Raw genomic sequence first — 18927 nt, 5'->3', positions numbered from 1 at the left:
CAAAACCGGGGGTGGGAAGAAGATATAACAACCACAATTCCTTGAAGTTGATTCGACAAGCAAACAGAAAGGACATTGTTGGGTGGGAGTGAGGAGAGGGAGGAGGGAGGGGGGTTTCGGTAATGGGACACAATAATCAACCACATTGTATATCGACAAAATAAAAATTAAAAAAAAAAAAAGAGTTGTTAAGATGAAACTATGTCCATGACACAGTTTTTTCTTTAATAAAGCAATTTACAAAGTACAAAAAAAAAAAAAAAAGTGTATGGCTTCTTCAGTTTCTCTCTCTTGCTTCCTCTCTTGCCATGTGATGTCTTTGCACATGCCCACTCCCTTTCCACTTTCCACCATGAGTTGAAGCAGCATGAGGCCCTCACCAGCTGCTCGGTCTTAAAGTTGCCAGCTACCAGATTCACGATACAGTAAACCTCTTTTCTTTGTAAGTTACCCAGCCTCAGGTATTCTGTTAGAGCAACACGAAATGAACTAAAATGAGCTACCTAGAATAGTCAAATTCAAAGAGAGTGGAAATATGATTGTGGTTGCCAGGGGCTGTGGGTAGGGGACTATGGGGAGTTACTGTTTAGTACAAACAAAGTTTCTGTTTGGGATGATGAAAAAGTTCTGGAGATCCAGCCTGATGATGGTTGCACAACACTGTGAATGTACTTCGTGCCACGGAATTGTACACTTAAAATTGTTTAAATGGTAAATTTTATGTTATATATATTTAACTACAATAAAAAAATTTTAATTTGAGTTTCCCATACCTTAGACTGCACTAAACTATGCTTGCAGTATATGTGAGGGCATCTACAGAGAATGGCTATTTTTCTTCTAGCAAATGTAGTTTAAGAACAAGTCAATCTGATTTCCAATCACATAACTAGGTGGATGGGCATTATTAGTGAAATAAGCAATTGTCATGTCCCAGGCATCAATAATACCCACATTGAGATCAGCAAAAATATCCCTCATAACAAGATTCTGGATATAGCCATGAAAGTCACTAAACATCTCTGTATTTTGGTGTATATCCCTGGTGTTTTCAGTTTTAAGTATTACCTTGGTCCCTGGGCTTCTCAAGAATAGACGGTCAATGGCCTTTTGAATATTGATGGCCCTACGGATGAAAATACTGATGGGAAAGGGTCTGAAGTGTTGACCAACGGTAATGACAATGATTGTGTCATTGTCTCCTGCTATCCGGTCAATTTCCCGTGAGATATAATTTTCATCTTTCACTGAGAACAGGTTTTGGGTAACAAATGGATGACTATGTTTTTTCCACTGAATCCAAGTATGTCTCTCAACATCCAGAAGAACATGTGTTTTAAAGATCCCGGTTCCATGGTGGTCAAAATATTTTAAGGCTGATAAAAAACAAATCGATAAATCTTTTAAGAAAAGGAAAATGATATAATTTTAAAATTCATACAGCATCTGTAAAATCCTAACCAAAATTACTTCTAACTAGAGCCTCGCCACCTATGCAAGGTAGAGAATTTTACCAGATGCATTAAAATCTTAACAAAATTTTGAACTTGTTATCAAAATACATGAAGAGGGAAAAAATGCTAACATTTGTGAATAAAAAATAAAATTTAACTTTTTATTAAAAGCCCGAAACCAAAAGCTTGGCAAGTGAAAAAATAATAGTAAGACAAATGTCAGAAAAGAAAAGCAAAGAATTCTAATTGTGATTTTAAAATCCCTCAAAAGTCGAGTATAATTTCAAAATAAAAATAAAATACATACTTTTCACAACTTTTTTGAAGTAGTAAATCCACTGACGCAGTGTTGAATCTCCCAGGAGGTAAATAAGTTTTCTTTTCAAGCAGTCATTTATATTTTCAGTTGCACTGAACTCAATCTGTTCACAAAATGCTGTAATCCACTTTCCTTTCAAAGTATAACCACTGGGGAAAGGAATCTTCATTCCAATCTGACATTTCTTCTTTGTGCTCTCACTCTCTGGCAATAAAAATTCCCATTTTAAGTACTTTTCATTACCACAAATTATTTTGGAAACACTTTCCTCATTTTTGCCCTCTTTTTCCTCTTTTCCCTTCATGCTCTTCATCTTTTACTGCCCTCTTCTCTTCCACAAATATTTAACGAGACAATGCTAAAGGAATGAATTAGAAGTTCTCACTGAATAGTTTTTCTTGGAGTGGGGATGGGTTTTCTCTTGTGCATTCGTGATATCTCCCTGGGCTCTGCCTTGTCCCCAAAGTCACTCAACTGCAAGACAGCTGACCAAAGGCAGGAGGAAATATGTGGCCTTGAGATGATAGCAGGGGTCAGTGGCTGGCTAAATATTGCACCGATGACATTAGCCTTGCTGAATTGTAAATCTCCTCAAACTACATATCCGTAAAATAAACTTGAACAAGTTTATGAAATGAGTGTCACACATTGTTAATTCTGTGGGTACCAGAATCATGTTCTCTGGCTAATCAAAAACCCTTAACTGTTTAATTGTTGTGTCTACAACTCAATGTAATATTCTCGGTGTGGTCTGACTACCGCAGGAAAAAAAGCAGAACCATGACCACCTCGTTCTGAACATTTCACTATGAAAATAGCCTAAGCTGTAATGACCAACTCATTTTAAGCTTTCCTTCAGGTAAGATTCTGAGGCCACTTTTATATTTTCCACTTAAAAAGTCCATTTTTATCACCTACCTGCATTGTTGGGGTTTAGGGTATATTTATCCTTATTATCCGTATTGAATGCATCAGGTTTGTAAGTGGCTCCAAAAATAACAGTCTGGCACTATCTTCTAAGAAACTACCTGATTTTACTAAAAATTACTGTCCAGGCAAAAGGGTAACAAACTAAGTGTTATGAGAACTCAAGAGACCTCAAGCATCTAAGAATTTTCTTTGGTGTAAAAGTTGGGCGTAGATGATGGCAGAGAAGGGATTTGTCTTTTTCATAGATTGTGAGCTTTAGGTCTTGGTTTACAATTTATTTATATCTATGTTCTCCACAGGGTTTTGCAAAGTTTTTTGCACACAGTAGGTACTCAGTAAACATTTGCTGAATGCATGAAAAAGGAGCAATGGGTAAATGTATGCCTCGTTTATTGTTATAATGGAAATCATTTGTTTTATTGAAATGCACTTTAATTACAGTAAAGCAGAAACATCACTTTTATGAATGAGATGGTTTTGTGTTGACCACTAAAGTTTTTGTGATAAAACTGAAACAAAAATCCTCAGAAATTGCTAGCTTCATAGAACTTTAAGTGAGATGATTTGGCTGAAAGAGAAATTAGAAACCACCAAAGAAATTTCCTAACTGAATCTTTGCAGCTTATCCGAGACATTTTCACATAGCACTGGCATACAATTATTGGCTTTTGGGGAACACATATCAAGTTTAAATACAAATAGCCTGTATATTTTGAAAGGGGGCAGCTGAAATTAATGGTGTCCCTAGCCTTTCGTATCTGACCCAGGATGAAAACTGGTTTAAATTGATATGAAAATAATTTCCAAAAATAAAATCCCTTTTTATTGAAACCCAATATAGTTGATATCATTTATTACAGGAAATGAGAGACCAAAATGGTTAATGTAGAATTAATATCCCTCACAGTAAGAATGCCCTTTACATAGATAAATTGTGAATACAGCAGGCAGCAGTACACTAGACTTACTGTTACACGGTAAGACCTTGACAGAGGTAAAGTTCTTCATCATTTCAACCCCTATGTTGGACCTTCAAGAAATTGGAAAATAGATTAGCTTGTTATCTTCCTAGATATTAAAGTAAGAATGAATCACTGGTTTCGATGGATTGAACAACTCTTTACTCTCTGCAAATGCTTCTTTTTATGATTTTTATATATTTAAGATATTCTGGGGAAGTAGATGGGTCATGATTCTGGAAAACTGTTCCCTTGCTAATGACAGGGGACCTAGAGATCCAGACACAGTCATTTACCGTCCATATGTAATCAATCAAATCTGCCATCTATCCATCTGTCTACCTACGCATTCTTTAATTTTACCTTCTGAATGGCTCTCTACCACAAGTCAGCTCTCCATCTTTGCCACCTGTAATAATTCAGGCCTTCCTTGACCTTTTCCTAGGCCGGTGCTTTTCAAACTTGAGTGTGCATCAGAATTACCTGGAGTACTTGCTACTACTCAGATTGCTGAGCCTCACTCCCAGAGTTTTCGAATCAGTAGTTCTGGGGCAGGGCTCAAGAATCCAGATTTCTAACAAGCTCTTGGGTGAAGTTGAAGCTACTAATCCAGAGACATTACTTTGAGAACCTTGTCCTAGGTTATAATATTATCTTTCCATGCCTTTGGTTTATCTCACCTAAATACAACCTCTGTGATGCCTGTTTTGTTCCACTGTGCTAAATCTTTCCATGACTTTCCATCATCAACCTACAGAATAAGTGCCAAGCTTCTTGGCAGACTTGTGGTAGAGAGCTTACCATTTAGAAGGTAAGGTTAAAAAACAGGTACATAGATAGGTGGAGAGATGATAGATTCAATTGATTGCATATGGAGGGTGAGTGACTCTCTGGATCTCTACACAACCCTCCCACGCATTTCTACCTCTCCAGCTTCAACTTCATCTACTCTTCACTTTCTCAAGTCCCTGGGGGTCTGTTTTCCATAGTCTACTATCTCCTTGAAAGTAGGAATCAGGCCAATCTTTTTCACTGTAACATTCCAAATGCCTGGCACAGTGAGCTTCATCTCAAAGTATCAGTCCTAACAATTAAGGTGGTGACTATATCTGGTTAAATTGAATGCATTCTATCAGATAAAATCCATCTGGGGGAAGGTAGGATTTACAGAGCCAGAGCCATAGAAACCTGCAGGAGGGACAAAGGAAGTATTTTTCAAGATCGAGAATGATTGCCTGAACATAAGAAAAGGAGATTTTAGGTCAAATGAAAATAATATTTTTGCCATCAAGGAGGCCAGAGGGGTGGAGAACTGAGAGGCCAGGGTGGCTGGCAGTGATGGCTGTGTGGAGTGTGGAGTGAGGGAAGGCAGTGCTGTGGCCCATTGCCTTTAAGATAGGGTAGACTGGGATTACAATTCTGACTCTGCAACTTACTAGGTATGCATCTTGGCCAAACTGTTTAATATGTCTGTGCTTAAATTTCCTCATCTGTAAAACTGGCATAATGCTGGTCACTCCAGAGTGTTTTGCTGAGGATTGATGGTATAAGAGAGGCATCTAGCACGAATCCTGACACACAGTAGATGCTCAGCAAGTGGTTGAAGTTATTATTCCTGAAGATCTTAGGAGACTTATCTTTGGCACAAGATTAAAACTAGTCTCAGTAGGGAATTTAAACCTGGTCAAACACTTATTCTCTCAAATTTATCCCACGTGAGTCCGCGGATAATAAAAGATACCAAGAGGTACTGGCCAGTTCACTCGGTTGGTTAGCGTGGGGAGTTGTAATGCCAATGTCAGGGGTTCAGATCCCTGTACAGGCCAGCTGCCAAAAAAAAAAAAAAAAAGAAGAAGAAGAAAAGAAAGAAAGGACAAGGAATAAAAGAGACCAAGATGTGGCTACCTTGTAAATTTGGTTACCAAAACCCAACATTGGTGGCACATTAAAATCAGAATTTAAAATATGTATTCATGGTATTAAGGTATCCATTTTACTGTTTCTTGTCTTTGTAACTGTGTGTGTGTGCATTACATTTTAGAAAGGGGTTTGTCTAATATGTAATATTAGACCATAGTAGAAACTGAAAGAATTGTAAACAACTATGTTGCCCATATGATGTCTTCTCACGTGGTAATCCCTTGTTTATTTTCCTTTCATGATTATCCTTAAAACTCTTAAATTAAAAAGAAAAAATTTTTTTTTAACTTTGAAGAAGTGAGTAGCTGAGGAGGTAGCATCCCTAATTCTGCAGCCAGTGTTGGGAGAGAGAATCCTAGTGGGAAAAAAGTATTTATTATTTTACAAATGAAAGGGAAACAGGCTTAGTCCATGTGCTCATGGGAAGCAAAGATGTCATAGAACCTGGTTTGGAACTACGAAGGGGCTCTAGAGCTTATCAATAGAAAGGTCCATGAGAGTTCTTGAATGTATAATCACCTGTGAAACAAGATACTCCTTGAGCAGGGGATCTAAAAGGAAAAGTGATTATTGGGAAGTAAAGCAAATTATTATCATGAGAACAGCCCATGTGAGAAGCATGATTAGTATCCAAAATACATGCAGGTCTGTCAGCACAGGAACTTTGGATATCCTAAGACACAGCCGGGAAACTGTGCAAGGTTGGTTCCTCCAAACCAGGCTGCAATGAGGACTATCTGAAGAGGAAGCAGATGTGGCCAGCAGGAAGTATGGAATCAGGTGCTGTTGGACCCCACTGTTAGAGTTAAAACATGATTCTGAGACCTTCAAGACAGGAAGGGCTCTATGCTTCTGTGATGATTTTTCCTTTGTTTATTCATAAACAATTCTTTTGTAAAAGCCTGGTTTCTTTTGGCTGGGCCACAGAACAAAGGGATTTTTCTATAAGTTATCAGGAAAACAAAAAGAAGTGAAGACAAGGCAGGGATGGAAGGGACATTGAGCAGAGACGTTGTAGGGTCAGCTGTGCCCAGCCCCTGTGTCATCAAACTTGAATTTCCAGGATATTATGCTATTCACTTTGCTCTTCTGAACACACATCAGAAAGCCAAGGCCTTTCTACAGCAGCAGTTCCCAAACTGTGGAACCAAAATCTCTTAAAATGATTCATAAAATAAATGTTCTGCAGTCACATAAGTTTGGGAAAAGTTGCATGCTCTATCCCCGCTTTAAGGGATACATATTAAAGTTTCTGAGAAGTTCTGCAGCAAAGAAATCCATTTAATTTTAATTATTTTCCCAGACTGTATTTCACTTATTCTTTCTTTCAGCAATTATTGAGAACCTTCTCAGTGTCAAGCTTTGTGCTAGGCCTGTGACACAAAGTGGTAACCCACAATGGCTTCCTGTCATACATGGATGGCCTCTGAGGCCCTGACTACCCTTCAGACCTCCTCTGTCCCTCATTCACTGCATTGTAACCTCGCTGGCCCCATCATGGTTCCTGGAACATTCCAGCGCACTCTTGCCTCTGGTCCTATTCCCAATCTTGAGAATGGTATTTCCCCCAAAATTCATACAGCTTACGCCCTCACTTAAATCAGGCTGCAGCTCAAGACAAGCTTTACCTAACCGTACTTTTAAATTAGCATCAAACATCACATTCAAAATCTCTTACTCCAATGTTTTCCTGATACAAATATTTGTTTGTGAGTTGTCTTTCTACCCCACTAGAATGTTAATTCCCAACACCCAGAGCTGTGTCCGGAGTATAAAAGGTGCTGACTATTTATAAATTGAACAAAAGCACAAATGAATGAATGAATGGTGAAAAATAATTACAGGTAGTGCTTCACAGAACTTATGATTTTCAGAGAACATAAAAAATAAATTGGAAATTTAATACTGGAATAAGAGTTATGTGGGGAAAGAACAAAATGCAGAGGAAGAATGTAGACTACACTTCACCCAGTGATATGGAATGCGTGCTCGAGGAAATAATGTCTAAACAAAGGCTTGTGAAATGCCAGAGTTGAGAGAAAACATGGTCCGCTTGTGCAATAAAAATTCAGTTTGACTGGCAGAGAGCAAGGCAGCATAAAGGTGAGACAAGAGGCCGCAGAGCTAGGCAAGTCCTTGTCAACATATTAAAGAGTTTGGGTTTCACCCTTACAGCCACATTAAGGGTTTCAAGCAAGGAAAGGCAAAGGCATATGTGCATTTTAGAAACCTCGTCTAGGCACAGTATGGATAATGGATTGGAAGAAACAAGACTGACAGCAGGGAAACCAGCTCTGGAGATTGTTGCGATAACGAAATTGAGCTATGATGGTAGCTTATACAAGGGTAGACAGAGATGACTGAGTTCAGGAGACAGTTGGAAGGTAACAATTTATAGGATTTGATGATTTATTGGATGTAAAGGGTAAAGCAGATTGAATAATGATACCATTCACCAATCTTTTTTTTTTTTTTTTTTTGCATAGCATCTATCAATACTGTGTTGGATTAGTATTCCATGGAACACATTACAGGAAGTACTGGTCTATAAAAACTTACTGAATCTGAAAGTATTACAGACCATGGAGAACTTTAAGTATATATAAAGCCCTTCACTGGTCATACTCCTTTTAGCAAATACTTCTAAAGCTGACCTACCTGGAACCCTCTGAAGATACTCCCAGCTGAACTGACTCCAAGGGATGGACCTAATTATAACTTAGTCAACATTAATTGACATGATAAGACAGCTTTAGAAGGCAAAGCTATTAGGCAGAGTTTGGTTTGATCCTAAGTCTACGTCTTTGTATCTGTTATTGCATTTGAAGGTCCATTTACCTGTGGAAAAGACTCCACTCTTGCTTGCTAAGATAGGAAACATTTCTATTCCTGGTGGCCACGTGGATCAGGGCCTCACAGGGAACATGTGGAGGCCTCACGCAGTAGAAGCCTTCTTGGTCTCGAGCGTCCAGATACTGGCACAATTCAGCACTTGTGTTTAGGGTCAGGCCACATTCAGAGAGGACTTGAGAGGTGCCATTGGCAAACTTGCCAATGAAGATCACCCTGTCATAGCCTTGGTTCCTTGCCCTCCAGAGAGCCGATGCCCCCTCACTGGGGTGAACAAGCAGGAGAGACAGGGAGACCTGGCCGTCCCAGAACAGAGTGAATCTGACAAGGTAGGTCCCGTCATTGAAGTCGGTCACCTTTCCTGCAGCACCTGCCTGCAGGGCTGGGGAGGACATCCTGGCCCTCAGGAAATCCCCACCATATTCCTTCCTGCGTCCTAAGTGGTCCCTCACCTCCAGCAGGATGTCCAGCTGATCCCCCCTGCAGTATGTGTCTCTAGGGTTGAGGATGGTGGCTCTGCTGTGGGTGGCGCTGGTTGTGGTGTTCACGTGGGTGAAAGGTCTGGGCGGGATCAGCTGGTCTAGTTTCTGCATGATTTTCTTTGTTCTCAGCTCAGTCTCTGTTGGTGAAACTGCTGGGTTCAGTGATGCTTCAGAGTGTGAGAACTTTGTGAGGATGCTCCACTGGTTTGGGGCGATAGGGTTTCTCAATCTGCACAAGAACTGAAGTATTGAAGGGAAAATGATACGTTATCAGCAAGTAATAGGGCATGCTTTTCAATGTAAATTATTATCGTTCACTTTACATCTTTTGGTGTGATAAATAACATGTCAAAAATCAATTCTAACTAGTTTTCAATTATAGAATCAGGAATTGATTTGCAGGTAGTGTGACTTCCTCTGCTGCCTGCAGATGGATTATTTTAGTAGTAATTGATTTAAAAATTGACTAGATATGATAAATATATATCATTTCATGATTTAATTTTAAAGTTTTTCACTTTGATATCCCCTCACTTGACTTTTCTTTATAAAAATCATATAATCATTTTATACATAGACAATGTGAAAAACAGCAAATTTTTTTTTTATTTTTATTTTGTCGATATACAATGTGGTTGATTATTGTGGCCCATCACCAAAACCTCCCTCCCTCTTCCCTCCCCTCCCTCCCACCCAACAATGTCCTTTCTGTTTGCTTGTCGTATCAACTTCAAGGAATGGTAGTTGTTATATCTTCATCCCCCCCCCCCCCCAGTTTGTGTGTGTGTGTGTGTGATTTTATTTATTTATTTTTAGCTCCCACCAATAAGTGAGAACATGTGGTATTTCTCTTTCTGTGCCTGACTCGTTTCACTTAATATAATTCTCTCAAGGTCCATCCATGTTATTGTAAATGGCAGTATTTCATTCGAAAAACAGCAAATTTTTAAAAATATGTTCTTACCTAAGATTTACTGTCTTTGTGGTATATCTTGTTTACTATGTCCACTCTTTTTCCTTCCATGCAGTGTCTATAGTTAGAATCATGCTAAATATATAGTTTTAGCACTTTTTTGCACCTAATATCATGTGCTATAAACATTTTAATGTTGTTACATAATTTTCTTGATCATATTCCATCGTGAAGATGTAACATGGGTTATATAGCCATCGATATTGTACGATTAGATTATTTCTATTTGTTTTGATTTTACTCTTTTTATATAGGATTACTTCTTTATGGTAGATTCCTGGGGATGGAATTACCAGATCATATATTATTGAGTTAAGTATCAATCAGTCAAAGAATATAACATTTTTATTCATATTGATTGTCAAATATATTCTCAGGATAAGAGTTTACACTGTCACCAGAAGTGTGTAAGGCTACCCATTGTGCCACACCAGTGTCTCATTGGTCATTGCAGCAAACAAAGTGTAAGGGTTATGACTAATGCTCCTCAACTAGAGTAGAAGAGAAAGATTTAGTCAAATGAAATATTGGTTTAGCTCACACTAAATACCATTGCAATCACCTGGACAATGAAGTAACTGGGGGGAATGTTACCACCAGTGTAAAACCTGTTTGAGTCCTAGAGTCTCCCATGCCCACAGAAGTACACCTAACCAGTGAACCTTTATGACAGCAGACTAAAATGATTGGGGGAGAAGCTAGGGTTGGAAGCCTAGCCCTGCTTGTTTGTTCATTGGCTTGTTTGGTTTCTGCTGTTTGGTTTCTTAATAGTCTACTGCTGTTTGCTATTTCTACAGAAAGGCTTGATGTCAAAGTATACTATTTCCTCTGTCATAACTTGTCAAAGAATTTTCTGGTGCAAGATATTTAATTATGCCAAAACAATGTATCATATATATTATATTCTAATAATCAGATAGCCTAAATGAAAGATTCATACAAAATCCACCTTCTGATTGATGACTTTGGTTGGCTGCATGGTCACCTAGAGAAAGGGGTTGTCCTCAGATGTCTCAATTGACTAAGTCTCTGCTACAAAATTCATCAGTTTAATTATTTTTGCTTAAATTATAGATTATCATGATTAAATCTACTTGCAAATTTGACAGGCAAAACTGGATGCTTTTAAATTGCATTTATTTTAACATCAGTGTTTCCCAACTTTATCTTTCCTCAAATACTTGTTTTAGTAATACATTATTCTCTTCTAAATTCTGTTTCCTTTGTCCAATTTTTTATTTGGACTCTGATGTTTTTATTTCTCAGTTGGTGTCAGTTCTTCATGTAATAAACATCTTAACATTTAGTCTCTCAATTTGTAAAAAACATTTTTACCACTTCATTGCTTGAAATTTTTAGAAGTATTTAATATTTATGATTAAAGCACTAAAACGTTTTTGTGATTTTCCTTTATTTCTTCTACTATCAGGCTGTTATCCACACTTTTATTTTCTAAATAATCAGTTCTAATTTTTTCCATATTTTCTATGATTGGATTTGTCAGTATTTTATTCTTTTGCCTATTTAGATTCAGCCAAGTGGATAAAAATGTCTACTGTACTGTCTATTGTGGTAAATAAAGATACTCTCTGCCATCTTTACCGATCTTAATAATAATTTAATTAATTATTAATTATTAATAAATTATAAAAGAAAGACACAAAAATGTTATTTGCAGCTCATATGACTGTATTCCTAGAAAGTCCAGTCTGGCTAGAGGAACAAACATGTAAACTTATCATACACAGCGTTTTGTACCAGATCCTCAAAATTAGGCACAGAAGGGGGAAGGTTTCTTTAAAATAGTAGCAGCACAGCCAGGATCAACTTTTAATGCTTAATGTTGCTCTTAGCCCAGTTGCTTTATTCTTTTGATAACATATTCCATATGTATATACACTTACACGCACACACACATACGTCAGGATTGCTATAGACTGAATGTTTACATCCCTCCAAAATTCTTATTTTGAAACCTAGTCTCCAATGTGATGGTATTAGATGGGGCCTTTGGGAAGTAAGCAGGTCATAAAGGTGGAGCCCTCATAAATGGAATTAGTGCCCTTATAGAAGAGACCCCAGAGAGCTCCTTGCCCGCTTCACCATGTGAGAAGGCTGCCATCTTTGACCCAGGGAGTGGGCCCTCCCAAACATGGAATCTGCCAGTGCCTTGCTCTTGGACTTCCCAGATTCCAGAACTGTGAGAAATAAGTATCTGTTATTTATAAGATACTCATGCTATAGTAATTTTTTTAGAGCAGTATGAACAGACTAAGACAAGGGTTTTATACACACACACACTTTAAATATATATATTTTTCAAAATGTATATAATGGATATATATAACTTTTTCAGAGGATCCTAAGACCTTTAGTTCTCCATGGTACATCTCACCAAATATGACCAATTACTACATAATCCTCCTTTTCTCTGTTACTTTCTGACCCATTGGTTTCTCCCACTTTGTATTAGTCCATTTCTGTTGCTTATAACAGAATACCTGAAACTGGGTATAAATAAATATAATTTATAAATATAATTTATAAATTATAATTAATAAATAAATATAATTTTATATATTTATTTATTTATAAGTAAATATAATTTATAAATAAATAGAATTTTTTTTCTTACAGTTTTGGAAGCTGGGAAGTCCAAAGTCCAGGGAACATATCTGTTGAGGGTCTTGTTCTTGGTGTTCTTGTTGCTGTGGTGACTCCCCACAGCAATACAGGGTATCATATGGAGAAAATGTGCTGAGCAAGAGAGAGCTAACCTGCTCACTAGCCCTCCTTATAAAGCCATCAGAACCGCACCCGTGACCACCCACTAACCCATCAATCCATTACTCGATGAAAGGATCGATCCATTCACTAGGGCATGGTCCTCACAATCCAATCACCTTAAAGATCCCACCTTTCAAATACCATAATTGGATTTCTCACCCTCTTAACACTGCTACAATGGAGATTAAGTTTCCGATACATGAACTTTTGCGGGACACATTTGACCCATAGTACACTTGTTTACTGAAGATTTTAAAGAACTTGACTTCTAGTCTTCTTCATCACTAAAAGTCCTGATAGGCTCCAAGAAGACGTCAATGTCCATTGGAGGCAGCTCCTCCGACACCTAGGTCTCTGTTTTGTTCCTCAATCCTCTCAGCTTTAGAGACCTATAAGAGTAGTCACATGGTAATTCAACTTCCTGTCACTGTGTCCAACTTGAGTGTAACCATACATCTTTTCCTTCCTACTTTCTACTTTTTTCTATTAACTTCTTTTTTTCTGCTTTTTTTAAATTTATTTTTTAATTGAAATATATGGATTGTACATATTTATAGGGTACAGAGTTCTATTTCAATACATGTACATAATATGTAGTGATAAAATCAGAGTAGTTAGCAAATTCATCTTCATGAAAATATATCATTTCTTTGTGATGAAAACATTTAAGCTCCTCTCTTCTAGCCATTTCACAACACACAATAAATTATTGTTAATTATAGATGCTTAGCCCTACTGTATACCACTAGAACTTATTTTTCCTATCTAGCTGCAATTTTGTACCCATTAACCGGTCCACCACTATCCTTAATCCCTTTTCCCCTTTTCCATCCTCTAGTAACCACAGTTCTACTCTCTTCTTCTAAAAGTTCAATTTATTATTTTTTTAGCTACCACATATAAGTGAGAACATGTGGTATTTATCTTTCTGTGCCTGATTTATTTCACTTAACATAATGTCTTCCAAGCACATCCAAGTTGCAACAAATGACAGGATCTCATTCTTTTTCTTGACTCAGTAGTATTCCATTGTGTAGATATACCACATTTTCATTATACACTCATCTGTCAACAGATAACTAGGTTGATTCCGTATCCTGGCTATTGTGAATAGTGCTACAGTAAACAAAGGGGTGCAGATATCTCTTTGGTATGTTAAATTACTTTCCTTCTGATAAATATCCAACAGTGGGATTGCTAGAACACATGGTAGTTCTATTTTTAGTTTTTTTGAGGAAACTCCATATAGTTTTACATAGTGGCTGTACATTCCCACCAACATTTTATAAGAGTTCCCCTTTCTCTGAATTCTTGCCAGCATTTGTAACTTTTTGTCTTTTGGGTAATAGCCATACTAACTGACGTAAGATAACCTCATTGTGGTTTTGATTTGCATTTCCGCTATGATGTTGAGCATTTTTTTTACTTGTTACCCATTATACTTATACTTATACTTGTTGACCATTTGTATGTCTTCTTCTGAGAAATGTCCGTTCAGGTCATTTGCCCATTTTAAAAACAGTTTCTTTTTTTGCTGTTGATTTGTTTAAGTTCCCTGTATATTATAGATATTAATCTCTTGTCAGATGAATAGCTTGCTAATATTTTCTCCCATTGTGCAGGTTGCCTCTTTGCTCTGTTGATTGTTTCTTTTGCTATGCAGAAGCTTTTCAGTTTGAGGAAATCCCTCAAACTATTGCTTTTGCTGCTTGTGTTTTAGAATTCTTCTCCATAAAATTTTTCACCAGATCAATATCTTAGAGTGTTTCCACTATGTTTTCTTCTAGTAGTTTTATTCAGATCTTATGTTTAATTGTTTAATCTATTTTGAGTTGATTTTGGAAATGGTTAGGGATAAAGGTCTAGTTTAATTCTTCTGCACAAAGACATCCAGTTTTCCCAGCACCATTTATTGAAGAGGCTCCTCTCCCCAATGCATGCTCTCAGCACTTTTGTCAAAGATCAGTTGGACGATAAAAGCATGAATTTATTTCTAGGCTCTCTATTCTGTTCCATTGGTCCAAGTGTCTGTTTAATGCCAATACCATGCTGTTTTGGTTACTATAGCTTTGTAGTATATATTGAAGTCAGGTAATGTAATGTCTAGCTTTATTATTTTTGTTCAGGATTGCTTTGGCTATGTGGAGTCATGTGTGGTTCAAGATAGATTTTAGGATTGTTTTTTCTATTTGTGTAAAGATTGTCATTGGTATTTTGATGGGGATTGCTTTGAATCTGTAGTTAACTTTGAATAGTATGGTCATTTTGATGATATTAATTCTTAAAATCCATAAACATGTATTCTCTTCCCATTTTGTGTGTGTGTCCACTTTAATTTCTTTCATCAGTGTTTTGTAGTTTTCATTGTAGAGCTCTTTCACCTCCTTAGTTAGATTTACTCTCAGGTTTTTTGGGGGGTTTTTTTGGTAGCTATTGTAAATGGGATTGCATTCTTGCTTTTTTTCTGTTACTTTTTTGTTGATATATAGAAACACTACTGAGTTTTGTATATTAATCTTGTATTCTGCAACTTTATTGAATTTGTTTAGCAGTTCTAAGAGTTGTTTGGTGGAGTCTTCAGGTTTTTCTAAATATAAGATCATGTCATCTGCAAAAAGGGACAATTTGACTTCCTCTTTTCCAATTTGGATGCCCTTTGTTTCTTTCTCTTGCCTAATTGCTCTGGCTAGAACTTCCAGTACCATGTCAAATAGGAGTGGTGAGAGTGGGTATCCTTGTCTTCTTCCTGTTCTTATAGGAAAAACTTTCAGCCTTTCCCCATTCAGGATGATGTTGAGAATTGGTTTGTTACATATGGCTTTTATTGTGTTAAGATACTTTCCTTCTATACCTAATTTGTTGAGAATTTTTATCATGAAGGGATGTTGAAATTTATCAAATACCTTTTCTGCATGTATTGAGATGATCATCTGTTTTTCTGTCCTTCATTTTGTTGATATGGTATGTCACATTTATTGACTTTTGTATGTTGAGCCATCCTTGCATCCCTGAAATAAATCCCACTTGTTCATGATATATAATTTTTTGATGTTCTATTGAATTTGGTTTGTCCTTCAAAACTATTTCTCCTACGCTTTTTTATACTTTAATGAATGGCATCACTGGCCATATAGTTGTACAAACCTGGAATATAATTTCTGGTTAACCCCACCTCTTTGCCTTCCATATTCAACCACTATTTCTGTCAATTCTATCTCAAATTCATTGATGTTCTTCTATCCCCATTGTTAGTACCTTATTTCAGGTCACAATTACCTGTCACCTGTATCACTGAACAGTCTTTCTTTAGTTATTTACTAGCTTTTTATTAAGCATCTACTATATGTCAGATACTGTTTTGGGCACTTGAGATATACCAACAACAACAAATAAATACATACAAAAATCCTTGCCCTCATGGAGGTGACCTTAGAGTAGGTCAAGAAAGACAATAATCAATGAACATAATAAATAAGTAAATTATATACTATTTAAAAAAAGGAAAAGTATTACTTTAAAAAGAGAAGTGAAATAGAGGAATGCTAAGAGGTAGGGCCAGGGCTGTTTCTAGTATTAAATAAAGAAGATGACATCTGAGAAAACACTTGAAGGAAGTAAGAAAGTTAGCTATGTGAAAACCTGGAGAAAGAGCAGAGGAAACAGCCAGTACAAAAATGTCTTGGGCCAGCCTCAGTGGGTTTCTGTGCCCTTTATTTAAATGAGCCTGAATGAAACCCTGTGCTAAGGAGTTTGGGCCATGCATGAGGAGCCACTGAAGGTGATTAGAATAGCATATTCAAATTTTTATTTTAGAATATGTTTTCAGATTCTTGAACATAAAAATGATGTCCTGTATTTCAGAATCCCTAATGCCTAGATCAGCACCTAACACACAATCTATACTCAGCAAATGTTTGTTGAATGAATGCTTAGAGTGGGCTAAAACTAAAGTTAGGGAAATTAATTACTGGTCTATTCAATACTTTAGATGAGATTCTATTGGTATACTGTCAAGCTAGGCATCTGTAATTAACAATGATTTACTATATGTTATCGTATGGCTAGAAGAGAGATCAAATGTCCATATCACAAAGAAATGATTAGGTTTGCAACCATGAATATGCTAATTACCCTGATTTGATCATCACACATTGTATATATGTATTGGAATATAACTCTGTACCCCATAAATATGTATAAACAATACATTTCAATAAAAAATAAATAAATAAACACTTTAGATGAGAAATGACAAAGGACTGGACTAAAGTAAGACAATGGAGATGGAGAAAAGGAGGATATATTCAAAAGATATTTAGGAGGTAGAACTTATAAAGCGTAGTGGCTGATGGCTTGTGGAGAGAACTTTGTCTTGGCGTGAGCTGCATAACAATTATCAAGATATGAGAGATAAGAGAAAGAACAGAGAATTTGTTTCCATTTGATTGTGTATGTTTATTTTATTTTGTTTTTGCCAGGGGAGAATCGTGAGAGAGATGATAGATTCAGTGTGCACTTTTTTGTGCTGGTAGTGCTAGTGTAAGACTTAGGGGAAGATATCCAATGAATAGCACATTTTTAAGAGTGAGGCTCAGAAGAAGTCTCAGCCCTGGAAGCACATAGGCAGAGATCCTCAAACTTTAGCATGTATAAGAATTAGCTGGGGAGCTTATCCTTCAAAATCTTAGGCTCAGGGCCGACCCCATGGCGCACTCGGGAGAGTGCGGCGCTGGGAGCGCAGCAGTGCTCCCACCCGCGGGTTCGGATCCTATATAAGGATGGCCGGTGCGCTGCTCACTGGCTGAGCGCAGTGCGGCTGGTCACAAAAAGACAAAAAAAAAAAAAAAAAAAATCTTAGGCTCAGCTCTAGAGATTTCAGTGGCTCTGGAGTAGGGCTCAGGAATCTGCCTTTTACAAACACATATACCAACACAGGTGTTCTGGTGCAGATAGCCCCCATACTTCACTTTGAGAAACACTAATACTGGTAGTGGATGGGACCTGGGCATGTGAATTAAAGGGTGTAAGAATGGAAGAGAAGAGGATCAAAGGAAGAAACCTAGAGAACACATACGAGGGTACTTCAAAAAGTTCATAGAAAAATAGAGTTAAAAGATAATATGAATCTTTCCATGAACTTCTTGAAGTACCCTCTATTTATAGAGAGGACCTGGGAAGAGCAACCTTCAGAGCTGTGGTTAATGTCTAAATGTCCTAGACTTGTGCTTTTTGTAAACTTGGAGACCTGGCTGTGTTAGACCAAAGCGAGAGAGACACTTTAAAAGTAGTTGGATTCGAGTTAGAAGGGCCTCAGATGACTACACTAAGGAGTTTGGTCTTTGAATTGTCATCAATGAAAGTTTTTGATCGGGCCAAGAAGATAATGAAAGCAGAATTTTTAAAAGATTGGTTTTTTTACTAAATGGTTGGGAGGAAGAGAAACTGAAAGCAGTATCAATTAAAAGAGTGCAGAAAGGTAAAATCCAATAAACACTACCTGAACTACTCAAAGAATAAGAAAACAGAGGACCCAAACAGACATTTGAGTGGACTGGAGTCTCAGAGTCCAAGGGAGGAGAGAATTCTGACGTGGGAATGGTTAGGAGGCCATCTAAGAACAGATAAGGCTGCAAATCCACCTGCCACTAACAACATCATAATTATGTATGTATTGTCAGAGGGATTAATGCTAAACAGAGAACCTTCTCATACCGATTCTCTTGCTAAGGTGACATGCTTTTAACTTTTACTTTTCACCTTGATAAAGGGGAGCATTCAAATGAAGTCACCATGATTTGTGAATTCTGTATAAGGAAAGAATTCCTACCTTTTTGTGATCTTTTGAAGCCAAGTAAATGACCCAGAAAATTAAAGTAGATATCAACATCAGCAGTAATTTACGAGCAATGGCATTTGGAAACAATGTGAGTATCCTGTAAGAGAGGACAGAAGAAATAATCACACATTAAATCACATAAACATGACGTTGCCCTGTATACTTGAGTTTTTCCTCATTAGTTTCCAGAACGGGGAGATGTTCTCTCCTGGGTTTCTAAATGTTTCTTTCTAAGTCCTTTTGGAAATCATATACAATGTTCTTCCCTGAGGCAGAAAACAAAGCTAGTTGAAGGACTCCTGGTTTCTGACTCCAGGTTAATTCTTCAGATTTGGAGTCATATCAAGTGTCTGAGCCTTTTCTCTCATTGAGGACTCAGCATGGACAGCAAGGTTTTTGCAATTGTTTATCAGAAGA

At 37.2% G+C, this 18927-nt stretch overlaps 1 protein-coding gene across 1 annotated transcript; it reads right to left on the bottom strand.

Moving 5' to 3' along the window:
- Nucleotides 1-840: 840 nt before the first annotated feature.
- LOC134377329 (NXPE family member 2-like) lies at nt 841-18627 on the bottom strand (the record flags this gene model as incomplete). Its single annotated transcript, XM_063095984.1, has 5 exons — nt 841-1376; nt 1762-1977; nt 3672-3733; nt 8421-9154; nt 18502-18627. Coding segments are annotated over 5 exons (1674 nt in total), but the record flags the coding sequence as incomplete, so codon positions are not given.
- Nucleotides 18628-18927: the final 300 nt, after the last annotated feature.

This window comes from Cynocephalus volans, chromosome 4 (genome assembly GCF_027409185.1).
Source record: "Cynocephalus volans isolate mCynVol1 chromosome 4, mCynVol1.pri, whole genome shotgun sequence".
Taxonomy (NCBI): Eukaryota; Metazoa; Chordata; class Mammalia; order Dermoptera; family Cynocephalidae; genus Cynocephalus; species Cynocephalus volans.
This window is presented reverse-complemented; position numbering and strand designations above follow the sequence as displayed.